Source organism: Gymnodraco acuticeps, unplaced genomic scaffold, assembly GCF_902827175.1.
Source record: "Gymnodraco acuticeps unplaced genomic scaffold, fGymAcu1.1, whole genome shotgun sequence".
Taxonomy (NCBI): Eukaryota; Metazoa; Chordata; class Actinopteri; order Perciformes; family Bathydraconidae; genus Gymnodraco; species Gymnodraco acuticeps.
In genome coordinates, this window is record NW_022990700.1 from 1,630,135 (window position 1) to 1,644,522 (window position 14,388).

General features: G+C 44.0%; 1 protein-coding gene across 2 annotated transcripts in view; it reads right to left on the reverse strand.

The window, feature by feature from the left end:
* gabrb2a (gamma-aminobutyric acid type A receptor subunit beta2a) overlaps positions 1 to 14,388 on the reverse strand; it is a 40,529-nt gene that overhangs the window by 16,745 nt on the left and 9,396 nt on the right. For both annotated transcript variants that reach the window (XM_034231080.1, XM_034231081.1), the window contains exon 4: positions 10,339 to 10,559. In XM_034231080.1, coding sequence (XP_034086971.1) covers positions 10,339 to 10,559 — 221 coding nt within the window. The remainder of the gene's footprint in view (positions 1 to 10,338; positions 10,560 to 14,388) is intronic.

Genomic DNA, 14,388 nt, shown 5'->3' on the forward strand with positions numbered 1-14,388 from the left:
AACATTTCCCATGATACTATATTTTCTTTAGAGAAAGTAACATTTCCGTAAGTACATTATTACACCTTCAACTTCGTGCGACTTTACACTCTACTGCATTTCAGAGGAAGATATTGTACTATATATATATATTGTGGTGACCACCTATTTAACCACTGGGACATAATTCAAACTTGGAACTACAGTTGCGCTTATTGTTCCCACACGGACATGTTATGGGTTACCTATAAATAGTGTGTACCCTCTTGGCTCTTTCTTGTCGACCCGGGCTGCGACCCGACAACATGTCCTTTGCAGCTTGTGAATAAATCACTATTCTTGCACCTTCCTTGCACCGCCTCTGACTCCATATCTCTCGGCACTATACTGGTGACCCTGATACGTCTTGAGAAGTTTCCGGGACGGAGCCGAACACGGCAAAAGGAACTCGAGTTCCTTTCTCGAAATGCTGGGGTTTGATTGGAGACGTCCGTGACTGCCACCGGCACGCGGACTGAGGCTCGGTGCGCGCTCCGCAGAAGGCTGGAGACCCCATTGCTACCTCGTGGGTTTGTTCTTCGGGGCGTGCGGCTGCACGTCCCGGCTGCTAACCACGTGGGGCTAACGACGGCTGCCACCTACCCATGGCTGCCAGCTAGCGGCTAACCACGTGGGGCTAACGACGGCTAGTGCTAACGGCTATCAGCCCTTTTGAGTTTTTTTTTTTTTTCTGGTGCCGGAGAGGAGGTTCGACCAGCCGGTTGACCTCATGTGGACACTCTCACCTTTTCACCACCTCCACGGCGGTTCCAGACGCCACTCACGTTTTCATCGACGCCTGGGTGGTGCACTCCTGGACCCCGTCTCGCCTCGACGGTTTTGGACGTCGCCCATGCTCCATCGGCCCATGGGTGGCGCGCTCCGGGACCCTGTCTGGCCTCTCCTGCTTCCCAGGGATGCCTCAGCACCTGCTGAGGACTTCATGCCCGCCGCCGCGGCACGTCTGCCTGCGGCCGGGTTGCTCTCCTGCTTCCCGGGGATACCTCGACATCTGCTGAGGACTTCATGCCCGCCGCCGCGGCACGTCTGCCTGCGGCCGGGTTGCTCTCCCTGCTTCCTGGGGATACCATCGACACCTGCCGAGGACTTAGTGCCCGCCGCCGTTGCACGCTCTGCCTGCGGCCGGTTGGCGCTCCTTCCTCCCGGGGAGACTGCTCCTCTCTTCCGGGGATACCCTCGACGCCTGCCGAGGACTTCGGGGCCCGCCGCCGTTGCACGTCTGCCTGCGGCCGGGTTGCGCTCCTTCCTCCCGGGGAGACTGCTCCTCCTCTTCCGGGGATACCTCGACGCCTGCCGAGGACTTCGTGCCCGCCGCCTTGTGCGTCTGCCTGCGGCCGGGTTGCGCTCTTTCCTGCTGGGTTCATCCGCGACACCTCTGCGGCCCCCTTACGACGGCCCGCCCCCTGGTGTGATGGGTGCCCTCGCCCTCATTAGGGCCCCTGCCCTCTCCTGCGCCCCGTTCCGTGGCCCGTTCCATGGCCCGTTCCATGGCCCGGTCCTCACCTGCGGCCCCACCCTCGGCCCTTGTGGTGCTTCCTCCACGGACGTGGGGATATATATTTTTTGCCATGTTTGAATTCTGGGGGGGCTTGTGTGGTGACCACCTATTTAACCACTGGGACATAATTCAAACTTGGAACTACAGTTGCGGTTATTGTTCCCACACGGACATGTTATGGGTTACCTATAAATAGTGTGTACCCTCTTGGCTCTTTCTTGTCGACCCGGGCTGCTACCCGACAACATGTCCTTTGCAGCTTGTGAATAAATCACTATTCTTGCACCTTCCTTGCACCGCCTCTGACTCCATATCTCTCGGCATTACAATATATATATATATATATATATACCCTAACCCTAACCCTATTTATAGGGCTGTCAAGTTAAAAAAATTAACGCCACTAATTATTTTAACGCGATTAACGCATGTGTATTTTTTATATATATATATTGTAGTGCCGAGAGATATGGAGTCAGAGGCGGTGCGTTAACTTGACAGCCCTTATATATATATATATTAGGGCTGTCAAGTTAACGCAAAAAAAAATTAACGCCACTAATTTAACGCAATTAACGCATGTGTATTTTTTTTTCCTCGGCCGCCCCGTAGTTTCAGAGCGCATCGAGTTTAAAATACCATCTACAAGCTGATGCTGACAGCCCCGCTCCTGCCGCCCGCTTGTGGCAGACCACACTTCCACGCTCACCGGCAGGCACCGACTGGCTATTGGGAGGACCGGGAGGGTGTGTGTATGTGTGGCCCGAGCAAGCGAGAGAGACCTTACGTGCATTGTTGTTGTTAGCATCTGGTGCTAGCTCAGAGCTGCCAAGTCTCACCCTTTGAGAGTGAGAGTCACACAATGTAACCTCTTCACACGCCACACTTGCCATTTCACACGCTTTTCCCCCCCTCTCACTACTTTATAATTATTTTTATATTTAATGATATATGTCCATAACTTGTTGCTTGAGGCTTGCCGTAGTTCGAGTCAGGGACAGGGTGAGCCCGCCCTATTCTGCCCCCGATTGGCTGGCTATATACAGGACGGTCCTGTATATAAGGTCTCTGAAATGGCTATATACAGGACGGTCCTGTACACAACGCCAAATGGCTATATACAGGACCGTCCTGTACACAGCTCTCTGAAATGGCTATATACAGGACGGTCCTGTATATAAGGTCTCTGAAATGGCTATATACAGGACGGTCCTGTATATAAGGTCTCTGAAATGGCTATATACAGGACGGTCCTGTATATAAGGTCTCTGAAATGGCTATATACAGGACGGTCCTGTATATAAGGTCTCTGAAATGGCTATATACAGCACGGTCCTGTATATAGCCATTTGGCGTTGTGTACAGGACGGTCCTGTATATAGCCACTCCCTAATGTTACACAGGCTGCTGGTGAGCAGTGTGGCAGGTTGCTGCGGTGGGTTTAACAACAAACAACCGTGACTAATAGCAGTGTTAGTTAAATCATCACGTATTTGCTTGTGTGATCTAATGGATACTTACTATGAGCTAAGGAAATGTACAGTACTGTACCTGTGCTGTTTGCATTTATGTCTAATAAATCTCTCTCTCGCTCTCTCGCTCTCTCGCTCTCTCGCTCTCTCTCTCTCTCTCTCGCTCTCTCATATATCCTCCAGCGCAGACGGGTTCAGATGAAACACTGCTCCGATGTTTTGGGCCAGCGAATCAATATCATGGTCTTCACTAAATGGATAGCACATGAATGTGGCGATTGGCTCGAGCAAAGCGAAGTCTCGGAAGCGTTTCTCGAAGTCAGATGTAATGTTATTGACTTGCTCTGTGTAGCGCGCACTGTCAAGGAGCGCGCTGTCCTTCCCTTGCTTCTCCAGCTCAGAGGCGATGTTTTGGAAGTTGGCCAAATCTTTGCGCTGCAGCTTTGAACACAGCAGATGCAGTCTTCGTTTGAAGGCATTAACTGAGCTGATCATGTCAACCACAGTTCTGTCTTTCCCTTGTAGCTCCAAGTTCAGCTCATTTAACATGTGTGTAATGTCTGTTAAGAACGCCAGATCTAACAGCCACTCCTCGTCATCTAGACGTGCGTACTCCGCGAGCTTGGTGCCATGGAGAAATGCCTTTATCTCCGGTAGAAGCACTCGAAATCTCTCGAGAAAATTGCCCCTACTCAGCCATCTTACGTCGGTGTGTAGTAAGAGGTCAGTGTGAACACAGTCGGCATCCTCCAGATATGCACGAAACAGCCGTCTTTGAAGAGGTCTTGCCCGAATAGAACAGGCCACTTTAAGTGACACATCCATTACCTCTTTCATGTTCAGCATTTTAGCACAAAGTGTGTGCTGGTGTATGATACAGTGATAATTCAGAAAGTCAGGGAATATGTCATCCTCTCTGCATTTTGCGATGAAGCCATTACACCGGCCCACCATCGCAGGCGCACCATCCGTTGTGATGGAACTCAACTTAGACATGGGGAGTTTAGTTTTGTCAACAAAGTTTTTAAACGTCCGAAAAATGTCCTCGCCCCGAGTGTGTTCCTTCATTGGCAGAATTGTCAGCAGTTCCTCTTTCGCCGTCATGTCTGTGAACACCATCCGGATAAAAACGCACAATTGTGCTGTATCGCTCACGTCAGTGGACTCGTCTAGTTGGAGTGAGAAACACTCGCAGTCTTCTATGTCCTTCCTGAGTTGCTGGGTCAAATCCTCAGCCATGACTTCACAGCGACGTGTGACTGTGCTCCGTGATAATTGGACGGCCTTGATAGCGTTTACTATTTCTGTTTTGTTTGTGTAATCCCGAAACAAGGCGTCTGCTGCTTCTACGAAGGCTTCTTTCACCATCTTTCCATCTTGAAAGGATTTTTGTGTTTGATTATAGCGTGACTCACTTGTAGAGATGCTTCAGTGGCTGCCTTTGCGGTGGATGTCGGCTTTAAGAAAAGTGACTGCTGTCCAGCTAATTGTGACTTAAGTTCCCTCACCTTTCTCTTTCTCAACTCGCTACTCGGAGGGAAGTCGCTGTCATATGCCTTGTGAACACTCCGATAATGCCTCTCCACGTTACATTTATTTGGCAGAGCGACGCTTGCTTTACAAATAAGGCAAATCACGTTTGAATGTGACATCACAACAAAATATTCTTCCTCCCATTCTGGGTGGAAGTGGTATGTTTTTAGCTTCTTGCTCGGTCCCGCACTCATTTTGTTATTTGTCTCTTGTTTACATTAATTTGAGTTTTCCCGCACTTGACTGATTTTATATCGCTTTGCATTCTGGGTTAACAGACTGGAAAGCGATAGGTCGCTTTTTCTGTCAATCAAGTAAACTCCTGAATTAAGTGGCAAGGAGGCCAAGGGAGGAGGGTTCAAAAACCTGTTTTGTCTATTTTAAACGGAGCTGGATTTATTTTTTTTAATGAATGACTCGCGGTCTACCAGCATTGCCCCCGCGGGCGACCGGTCGCCCGCGGTCGACGTACTGGGCACCTCTGCTCTAACCCAATGACAGAGGTGTACCTGCTCTTCTATCAAGCAACGTTGCCAGTCTTCTCCACCTTCAACCTCCTCCTCCAGAGAGAGAAGTCCTCCATCTTCCTTCTACATGATGAGGTAAATTGGGAAGGTTGGGATACAGTATGCTAGTAATAATGTACTATGTTTGTTCCTTTTTTCATCATCCGCAAGTTTCTCTCGAAGTTTCTGAAGCCCGCAGCACCGGGAATTGCATGAAATCCTCTATAAGGACCCATCAAACCAATTGCCAGGTAATCCTCCAAGTTTCACATCAGCAGATGCACATACACTATCCACTCACTGATCTCACTCACATAGTACTGTTTTGTTAGAGGGCTGCTTGTGCAGACAAGTTATGAGTTTGATAATGTCATCTCATCACACACATAGGACCACAATGGAAACAAGTCCACAGGACTTTTTTATGTTATCCTTTTAGCCCAAATGTGTGACTGAACCTTGTGCTGTTTGCATTTCTGTCTAATAAAGTATTCAATCAATCAATCACTGATGTGATGAAGATACTTAAAGGGGTGCTTTCAAGTTAGCTATTGTGGTTGTTGATGATTGCTAAAGTGACTCAACACCAGTCTTATTCCCAGTCTCATACTGACATGTTGGTGTTGGGAATAAGAACATATTGCATCAATCTTTCTCCAGAATCGCATACAGCACCTTAATGACCTCTGTGACGTTGTTGATTTATTGTGTCTCTCGTAGGAGAAAAGCTGGTGATCGGCTTCACTACTCGAGTTACACTCAACAGGCTCCTTGATGTAGGAGACATTACACCGCAGCAAGTGCAGAGGTTCCAGCAGGCAGCAGTGGCGTTTCTGGTGAGGGCTGTGGAGTATGCCATGAAGAAACTCCCCATGAGAGAGCCCCAGATAAAACATGCCATGTTTCTGGATGTCCAGCAGAGGGTAGAGTGTGGAGTGGAAGACGCCTTGTACTTTGTCGACAGGTTAGTTGGGGTATCAAGTCAAGTACATTTATCTATAGTGCCAAATCACAACACAAGTTATCTCAATATGCTTAAGTAGAGCAGGTTAAAGACTCTTGGCTCTTGTCACATTTTCTTAACATTTTCTTAATAGATTGTAAAGTTTAATGACCACATCTGAAAAACAACCCGTTTCAGCTACATTACTTTACCAGATCAGTGCACATTGTGTTCTTTTTAGGTTTCCTGAACTTCTCCCATACAACGGACCTGACGAGCGTGACAAACTGAGTGAGGAGTTTCTGGACTACCAGTCCATGGACATTGCCATGCCCGAAGACCCAGCCACGTTCGACATTGAGAGCTTTTGGGGGAACATGGCATCAATGAAGAATAAGGTAAGAATTATTCTGCACCCTTTGAAATACCCATTGACGTAATCAACTTAATTCTATACAAAAATACTTGAGAGTAATTAGGCTTCCTACATTTTGCAAAGGTGACCGGTACGAGCAGATTTGGGAGGCTCTCTCGTATCGCCAAGTTGGTGTTGGTACTTCCACATTCAAATGCTGATGCTGAACGAGTGTTCTCTGTGGTGGGACTGAACAAAACCCGAAAAACTGTTTGGCTCTTGATGGAACTCTATCATCCATCATGACTGTGAAGATGGCAAACCTTGAGCCACAGTGTTTCAAATGGGAGCCCCCTCCCTCTGTCATCAAGGCATCAAAATCTGCCACAAACACCTACAACATGAGACATGTCATTTAAACCAAAACACACAAACAAAGACATGCACTTTATTTATTTATAATATATATTATATATATATATATATATATTATTCTGGTTCTAATTTTGTTACTCTTAAAAAAAATATGCACTAAAGGAAAAGGCTGCTATTATTTCTTAAAAGGCTGCTATGTTTTCTTTATATTGACATTTTATAAATAAATGTATTTTATTTGTCAAACCTTTTCTTGTTACAATTGTTTTCATTTCTACTTGTGCTGGTCAATTATTAACACTATATAAGCATAAGGAGGCCAACAGTGCAGGGAGGGCAGCTGGCATGGGGGTGAAGACATCACAACAGTCTTAATGTTAATTTAAATTGAGATATTCCTCTAAATCGACGTTAAAAAAGGCAAAAAAAATATCTAAACGCATCTTCCCCCCGAAAGTCTCACTCCTACTTGTTACTGAAACTTGGCAGCCCTGCAGCACGGATAGTGCGCGCAACATGATTGCAGCGTCCAGGCAGCTCCCGTTCGAGCATATGCCTTGAGTTGCACATAGCTCCAACGATCCAACACACACACACACACACACACACACACACACACACACACACACACACACACACACACACACACACACACACACACACACACACACACACACACACACACACACACACACACACACACACACACACACACACACACACACACACACACACACACACACACACACACACACACACACACACACACACACACACACACACACACACACGTTATGGAAATAATTATCATAGACGCCAATTTGTAACATACAGGACAAACCTTGATGTCTGTACCTTCTTTAAGGACACAGGCTGCTTAGCCAATAATGTTATTGTTCCCATTCTGTGACCGGTCAATACTGGGTCACAGATGGTCTGTGTTGTGGGTACACTGGGACACTTCCTTCTCTGTATTTGTGGACTCCAAGGTGAAATCTTCGAGGTCATAGGTGTCCGAGGCAAGTAGCTCAGTGTTCCCACACTGTTTAGGCTATCTTCTCAAATATGTTGTTTACTCTCTGCGAAACCAGTTAGATGGGCTGGCAAGAGAGAGGCTCTCCAGAATTGACGTGGCAACTCTACCGTGAAGTCAGAACCTCTGACTCTTGGACTTGTGATGTGAATCCTCCGGCCGTTAACTCCAAATAAACCATCATGTGTTTGACATCAAAGCTACTGCTCTTCCCGTGTCTCCTTCCTGAGTCGGTGACTCCCACTGCATAGCTACACAGAAGTTTCCTCTACAACACACACACACACACACACACACACACGTTGTATTGTATTATTGTATGAGAGAGGTTCCAGGTTGAATTGAGGCGAATATTTGTAATGTTCAGAGGTTGTTGTGTTTAATATTCATGAGAATATTTGTCATTGTTCAAATGATAATAAACATTAGCATAAAGCATATTTGTCCACTCATATGTTGATAAGAGTATTAAAAACTTAACAGACTATACGTGTTTTGTCCTTGTTTGTCTTGCTTTACTTTTTGTTATTTTGTTCATGTATGTAAGACATTGCTTTTGGCGGGGCCCCCTTGAAGACGAGATGGTGCATCTCAAGGGGTTTATCCTAATAAATACATTTCTATACACACTGGTGATAAAGACTCAAATGAATTGATAGCCAAACACATTATGCCACGGCTATAACGGCCTTGTAGGACGTGTTTTCACATGTTAGCTGTTTTCCCGTGGAGGACTGTGGGTCTCCTCTCAGTTAGCCATTGCTTTCTCATCCAGCCAATCCCTGCTGCTGCTACCAGCCGGCCGTCTCTACAGGTATGTGTCAGCGTGCTCTCAGCGCACAGGCATCTGGCCGGGCTGACTCTGACAGAAGCTTGTGTCTGGACTTGCTAGCATCAAATAAAACCTGGACCAAACCCACAAACCAAATAATGGAGGAGCCGGGAGGCACCAGCACTGACAAGGACAACGTATCTGAGGTAACAACTAACAACCCTCTGCTGCACGCACACCCTCAACTTCACAACACAACTCTCCTGGCCTCCATTGCTTTTTAGACTGTTATGCCAAAATATGGGGCTTATGTAATTGAGTCAGAATGTTATGAATTACATTTCTTGACTGTTGAAACAAAATGTAGCGATGAATAATCTGGTGCAGTGCAGATACTTACATTTTTTAAGCAGTATTTGCGCAAGAAGGGCATCTCAGTGGAGAGAGAGGATGACTGAATGCTGCAACATCTTGAATTAACAACAATAATCTCATCTTTTTGAACAGGGACACTAATCTGAGATCATTTGCACACACCACACACGCAAGCACGCATACACACAAACACACAGATCAGAGGAGGCAGCAGCACAGTGATGGGCGGGCTGTGCTAGCCTGTGAAGTCAAACAGCAGCATCAGAACAAATACAGATCCAGTGTTTGTATTGAACTTCTACATTTTTGATTATGAGTTTTCAATAATGGATGACACACTCCTCAGAGGCATCACAGTCCAACACCACAAAGAAATGTCTTGTAGACGCGTTGAAACCTCCCGCACAATCAGCCTCAGCTCGGCTGTTTGCTCCGCCCTGCTTTATTATTGATCACAACCAATCCATTATTGAAATTGATGATCATCAGGGGATCATCTGTTCACAGTTGTGTAAGGCTTTACTATCAGGCCTTTTTTTCATAGATGTGGCCATAATATAACATTGTACTCACTGAAGAAAGTGCTGAGATGTGAAAACACGCTGACAATCCAACAGGAAATAATGATCAGACAGTTAAACCAGATTTTCAAAAATACCCAACACAGTCTCTTTGTGTGTATTAGCTGTAACTCAAACAAAATGGTCTTTTGTGCTAGGCGGCCCGAAGAGGTACAATTCTCTAGTATTTCTAGAGAGCCAAAATACAATAAAGAATATTAAAACATTTACATAGTTTTGTTTTTTGTCAGTCTATAGTAATCTCTTATTGTTCTTTTAAATAGAGTCTCAGTTTGTCACTGCATCATGTTTAAGTTGTCCAAGTTATTCAAGTGAAGATACAACATGTTAATTGCGCAACGCTACAGAACAAAGGTAGGCATACTTATTTCAATTATCTTTTTCCTAAATCTAACCACATAAGTACGGCATGTAAACCGTATGTATTTGAGAGTGAAACCTAACGTTGAAGATGCACTTTCTCGGGTGCAGGGTGCCCTTTTCTGTAGCTTTACAATGGTAGTGAAAACAACCTTTCTTTTATCTTTATTGAACTACTCATGCTGCTTGAGCCGTCAATTTTAAACAATGTTGCTTCGATCCAGGACCTCAGCTATTAACTTAATGAGTATAAAATTATAATGACCAGTAAGAATGATGGAAAAACCAAATAATAAGAGCCAAGTTGAAGAAATATCACATTACTGTATGTTGCATCATGCCGAGCAGAAAACTACAATATTTAAAATTCAAAGTGTGAGTTAATTAAGAGGCTCCGCTCTGATAAAATTACACATAACTTAATCATGCCTTGTGATCAATCCACTAATGGTCATGAGTCATGACAGACTATGAAGGGCAGGGGTAAAAGGCTTACCTGAGTCCATAAAGCACCGTGCCGTCCGGGTGCAGACGGATCATCCTGTTCTTGACGGTGACGCCGTGAACGAAGGACTTCTTGTCGTTTAGAAAGTAGGTGTCAGGCACCCACAGCGAATCCGCCACTCGGTTATCCAGCGTCAGGTTGTAGGCGATCTCGGAGTAGGACAGACGCTTGTCCCGCCAAGCCTGCTGGAAGTACATCGTCAAGGTGTAGTCCTGGAGGACAGAGAGGGGAGTCCATTAAACGAAGCCACTTCAAAGACAAACTGGTGACAATCAATAACGCTGACAGTATTTCAACCACGGAGCCAAAAATACACTTTCAACAAAATGTACTGACAATCTTTCACGATAGGAATATGTTTTATTTCCTTTATCCAGCAGTGGTGGGTAACCAATTACATCAAGTCAAGTACTGATATTCTAATCTGTGCCACTTTATACTTCTACTTCACTTCACACAAACATTTTGGACTTTTTTCTCCAATACATTGAATTGACACTTATAGTTCCAAGTTAGTTTTTCCCTAAAAAACACACTATGTCAATCAATATTGCAACTTTACTATACTATCAATATAGGCTTTTGTTGGTTCTCTTATGTTGCATTAAGGGAGTATAACTGCATTTGGATGTGACAAATAACTGACCTTGAACATTTAGCCTTTAATAATAATCAATCCAGAAGTAAACAAAGTATCTAAGTATGATTCCACATTGACAAACCACAACAACAAAACGCTCTTACATGTATTAATCACTAGTATTACTTTAACTCTGCAACAGGAGAAATTCTGCACAATGTATACTTTACATTTTGAAGCTTTAACTACATTTTGCAGATAAAGCTTTTCTCCTTTTACTTAAAGGTGGGGTAGGTAATTTTGGAGAAACCAGCTCGAGTGCGCTAGAATTTGAAAATACCAATACACAGCCGGAAAAAATCTGCCACTTCCTTGCAGAGCCCCTCCTCCAACACACACGAACGCGCACATGACCAATGAGGGCAAGAGATACATTTGTGCACAGATGGAAGGCTGACAGGCAGGTAGGCCGTCCATTTATTTTAGCCGGGCCAGCTCAGATGATTGGTCGTGCTTTTTACAGTACTACGGCTTCCACAGATTAATTTGTTTCATGGATTTTTTGTCAAAGCACTTAATATATTGCTATCAGGATGTTAAGAGCATTCCATGGAATATAACAAAAAGTGTATCTCGAGCCGGTTTCTCAAACTAACCTACCCCACGTTTAAGTACCATTTCAAACTCAGGACGTTTTAGAGCATGGTATTCCTCAGTACTTCTTTCGCACCTGCCAGCATCATCTCAACTGGGAAGCACTTCTAGCTCCAGCATCATGTCACCCCTCATGCGAACATGACTCCACAGACGTGTTGCAGCACGTGGTGTGGACTCTGCATAGTGAGAAGGTCATCCGAAAGGTCGTTGCGGACTGAAAGGCCACGGCCTGTGCTAGGGGCCATGGTGGCTGGGGTTGGGGGGTTAATATAAATATCTACTTCCACTTTGACTTACTAATGCAAGCAACATCCTTTATTTGCTTGGTGTTGTTTCTAATTCTGCATACTAAACATCCAGAAAATACTAAGATTAGGGCTGTGTATCAGATTCTCACTATATCAGTATCAATTGAACAATCAAATTAATCTTTAACTTGTTCTCTTTGTGGCTAATTGATGATAGTCTAGATTTGAGTGTTGAGGTGGAGGGAGAGGATTTAACCATAGCTGTACAAAACATTAAAAAAATACAATAACACTAACGGTAAGTGAAAAGGCAACCATTTGAAACAATTACCAAATCTATGACAATTATCATTAATATCTTTGCATCCCAACCCCCCTAACTGATAGGGGAGAGCTGTCCACATTGGAAAAGCGTCATTAATACTGTTTGTTTTTACACATGCTCAGAGATGTAGCAGTAAACTATCTCCTCCTCCTTCTTTCATTTTTCTCTGCTTCTCACTCTTAAAAAAAGACTTACACCCACACAGCCACAGTAAAACACAGCACTGCAGTTGGATTTGGTCTGTTGCAGTGTATTGCAGTGCAATCGATGAGTAGGAAAACAAATAAAAAAATACGGTCCGTGAAACGAGGCCCTTGAGCATTTACACTAGGCAGCCATCATCATCACTTATCGCCATGTGTGTTTCCAAGCCAATTTTTTTTCATATCATCACAAATTATAGTGACACTGCAAAGTAATAGCCACTTCTTGCTCTTAAACTCTTATCATTCATTGCATGCAGTGTGCACGAGCAAAACACTGCGTAAAAAGGGCATCTAAAAATACATGAGCTGCTGCCATGTTGATTTTTTCAGGAGTGAAAAGTCAGGCGAGGACGGCCGCATCCTTATCCTGTTTTACAAGAGCTCCCACTGAACCCTCCTCTCCACTCGCTCTCTCTCTGTCTCATTATCAGCCTGTCGATCGGATATCGCTATCACCTCTGGGATCGTTAGCTGCTGCCTGCAGACTCCCTATCTTCACTACCATCCTTCGCCATGTTGATGAAGAAAGCAGCTACAATCCTGTGAGCGGAAGAGGCTGCTAGCAGAAGCTAAACCTCTCTGTTTTACAAAACTGAGGCTAATACTCTTGAAAAGGTAAACAATCTGATCAAAATGAAGCAGAAAGTATTTATCAGGGTGGTCTCTGACTTTCAGCAACAATCTTTCACTCTTATTATTTTTCGATGAACTACATGTTTTGATAAACCTGGAGCAAATGTTACATTTTGGTGCATAACAAGGACACTGAGTGTGTCTGGTGCATACAGAGCTTTTGATATGAATGAATTAGAATTTAAGATAAAGGACTGATTATTATCATAATTACATAAATATGCTCTTTAAAAATAAATACACATCGTTTAGTCTGAAAGATACCAGAAAAACTGGGAAATGCCAATCCCAATTACAAAGAGTCAAATATTCCACAAAATAGATTTGTCCGAGCAGCGATACGAAATCCCAAAAAGTTCCAATCACAATGATATCAATCCTAGAAAAGCCTAATAGTCCTAATATTTAAGAAGATGAAACTTGATGAAAATCTTTCTGCTTGATAAATACCTCAAGAATAACGGATTGTCAAAAAGTATGGCATTAATTATCTTTTGATGGACAGACTGATGGATTTCTTGACTCATAATCTCAGAACCAGAAGGATTTTTAATTATTGGTTGTGTCGAAAATAATTTCCTTGTTCCCTCACTCAATAGCCAAATCAATTGTATGTGTATAGAGTAGCTACTATCACAAATCACAAATTTGCCTTAAGGAGCTTTACAATCTTGACAGCTATGACAAGCCTCTATTGGGATAAGAAAAACTTCCCAAAAAAAGTCTTTACAGGAAGAAATAATGGAAGAAAGTTCAGGAAGAGCTGCAGAGGAGGCATCCCTCTCCCAGGACGGACACATGCAATGCACCTCATGTACTGAACGGAACAAAATAGCAACATTATAATATGCAAGTCTGTCACTACTCTTGCTATTAAAGATAATCAGTATTTTACAGCAATAGTGGGAGGTAACATTTTAATTTTTAAATAATAAGAAACGTGTTTTGCTTATATTAAAGGTAGGGTAATTCACTTCAGAAACACTTTTTGTTATATTACAAGGAATGCTCTTAACATCCCGATATCAATAAATACATGAAATACTTTGACAATAAATATATAAAAAAACGTCATCTGTGGAAGCCGTAGTACTGTAAAAAGCACGACCAATCATCTGAGCCGGCCCGGCTAAAGTAACTGGATGGCCTGCCTGCCTGTCAGCCTTCCATCTGTGCACAAACTTATCTCGTGCCCTCATTGGTCATGTGCGCGTTCGTGTGTGTTGGAGGAGGGGCTCTGTAAGGAAGTCTGAAGGAAGAGGCATATTTTTTTCTAGTTGTGTACTTTCAAAATTTAGCGCACTCGAGCTGGTTTCTCCATTCTTACCTACCCCACCTTTAAGCCTTTTTTCAAATGTCCCCTTTTCTACCAAAATGTAACCGCCATGACAC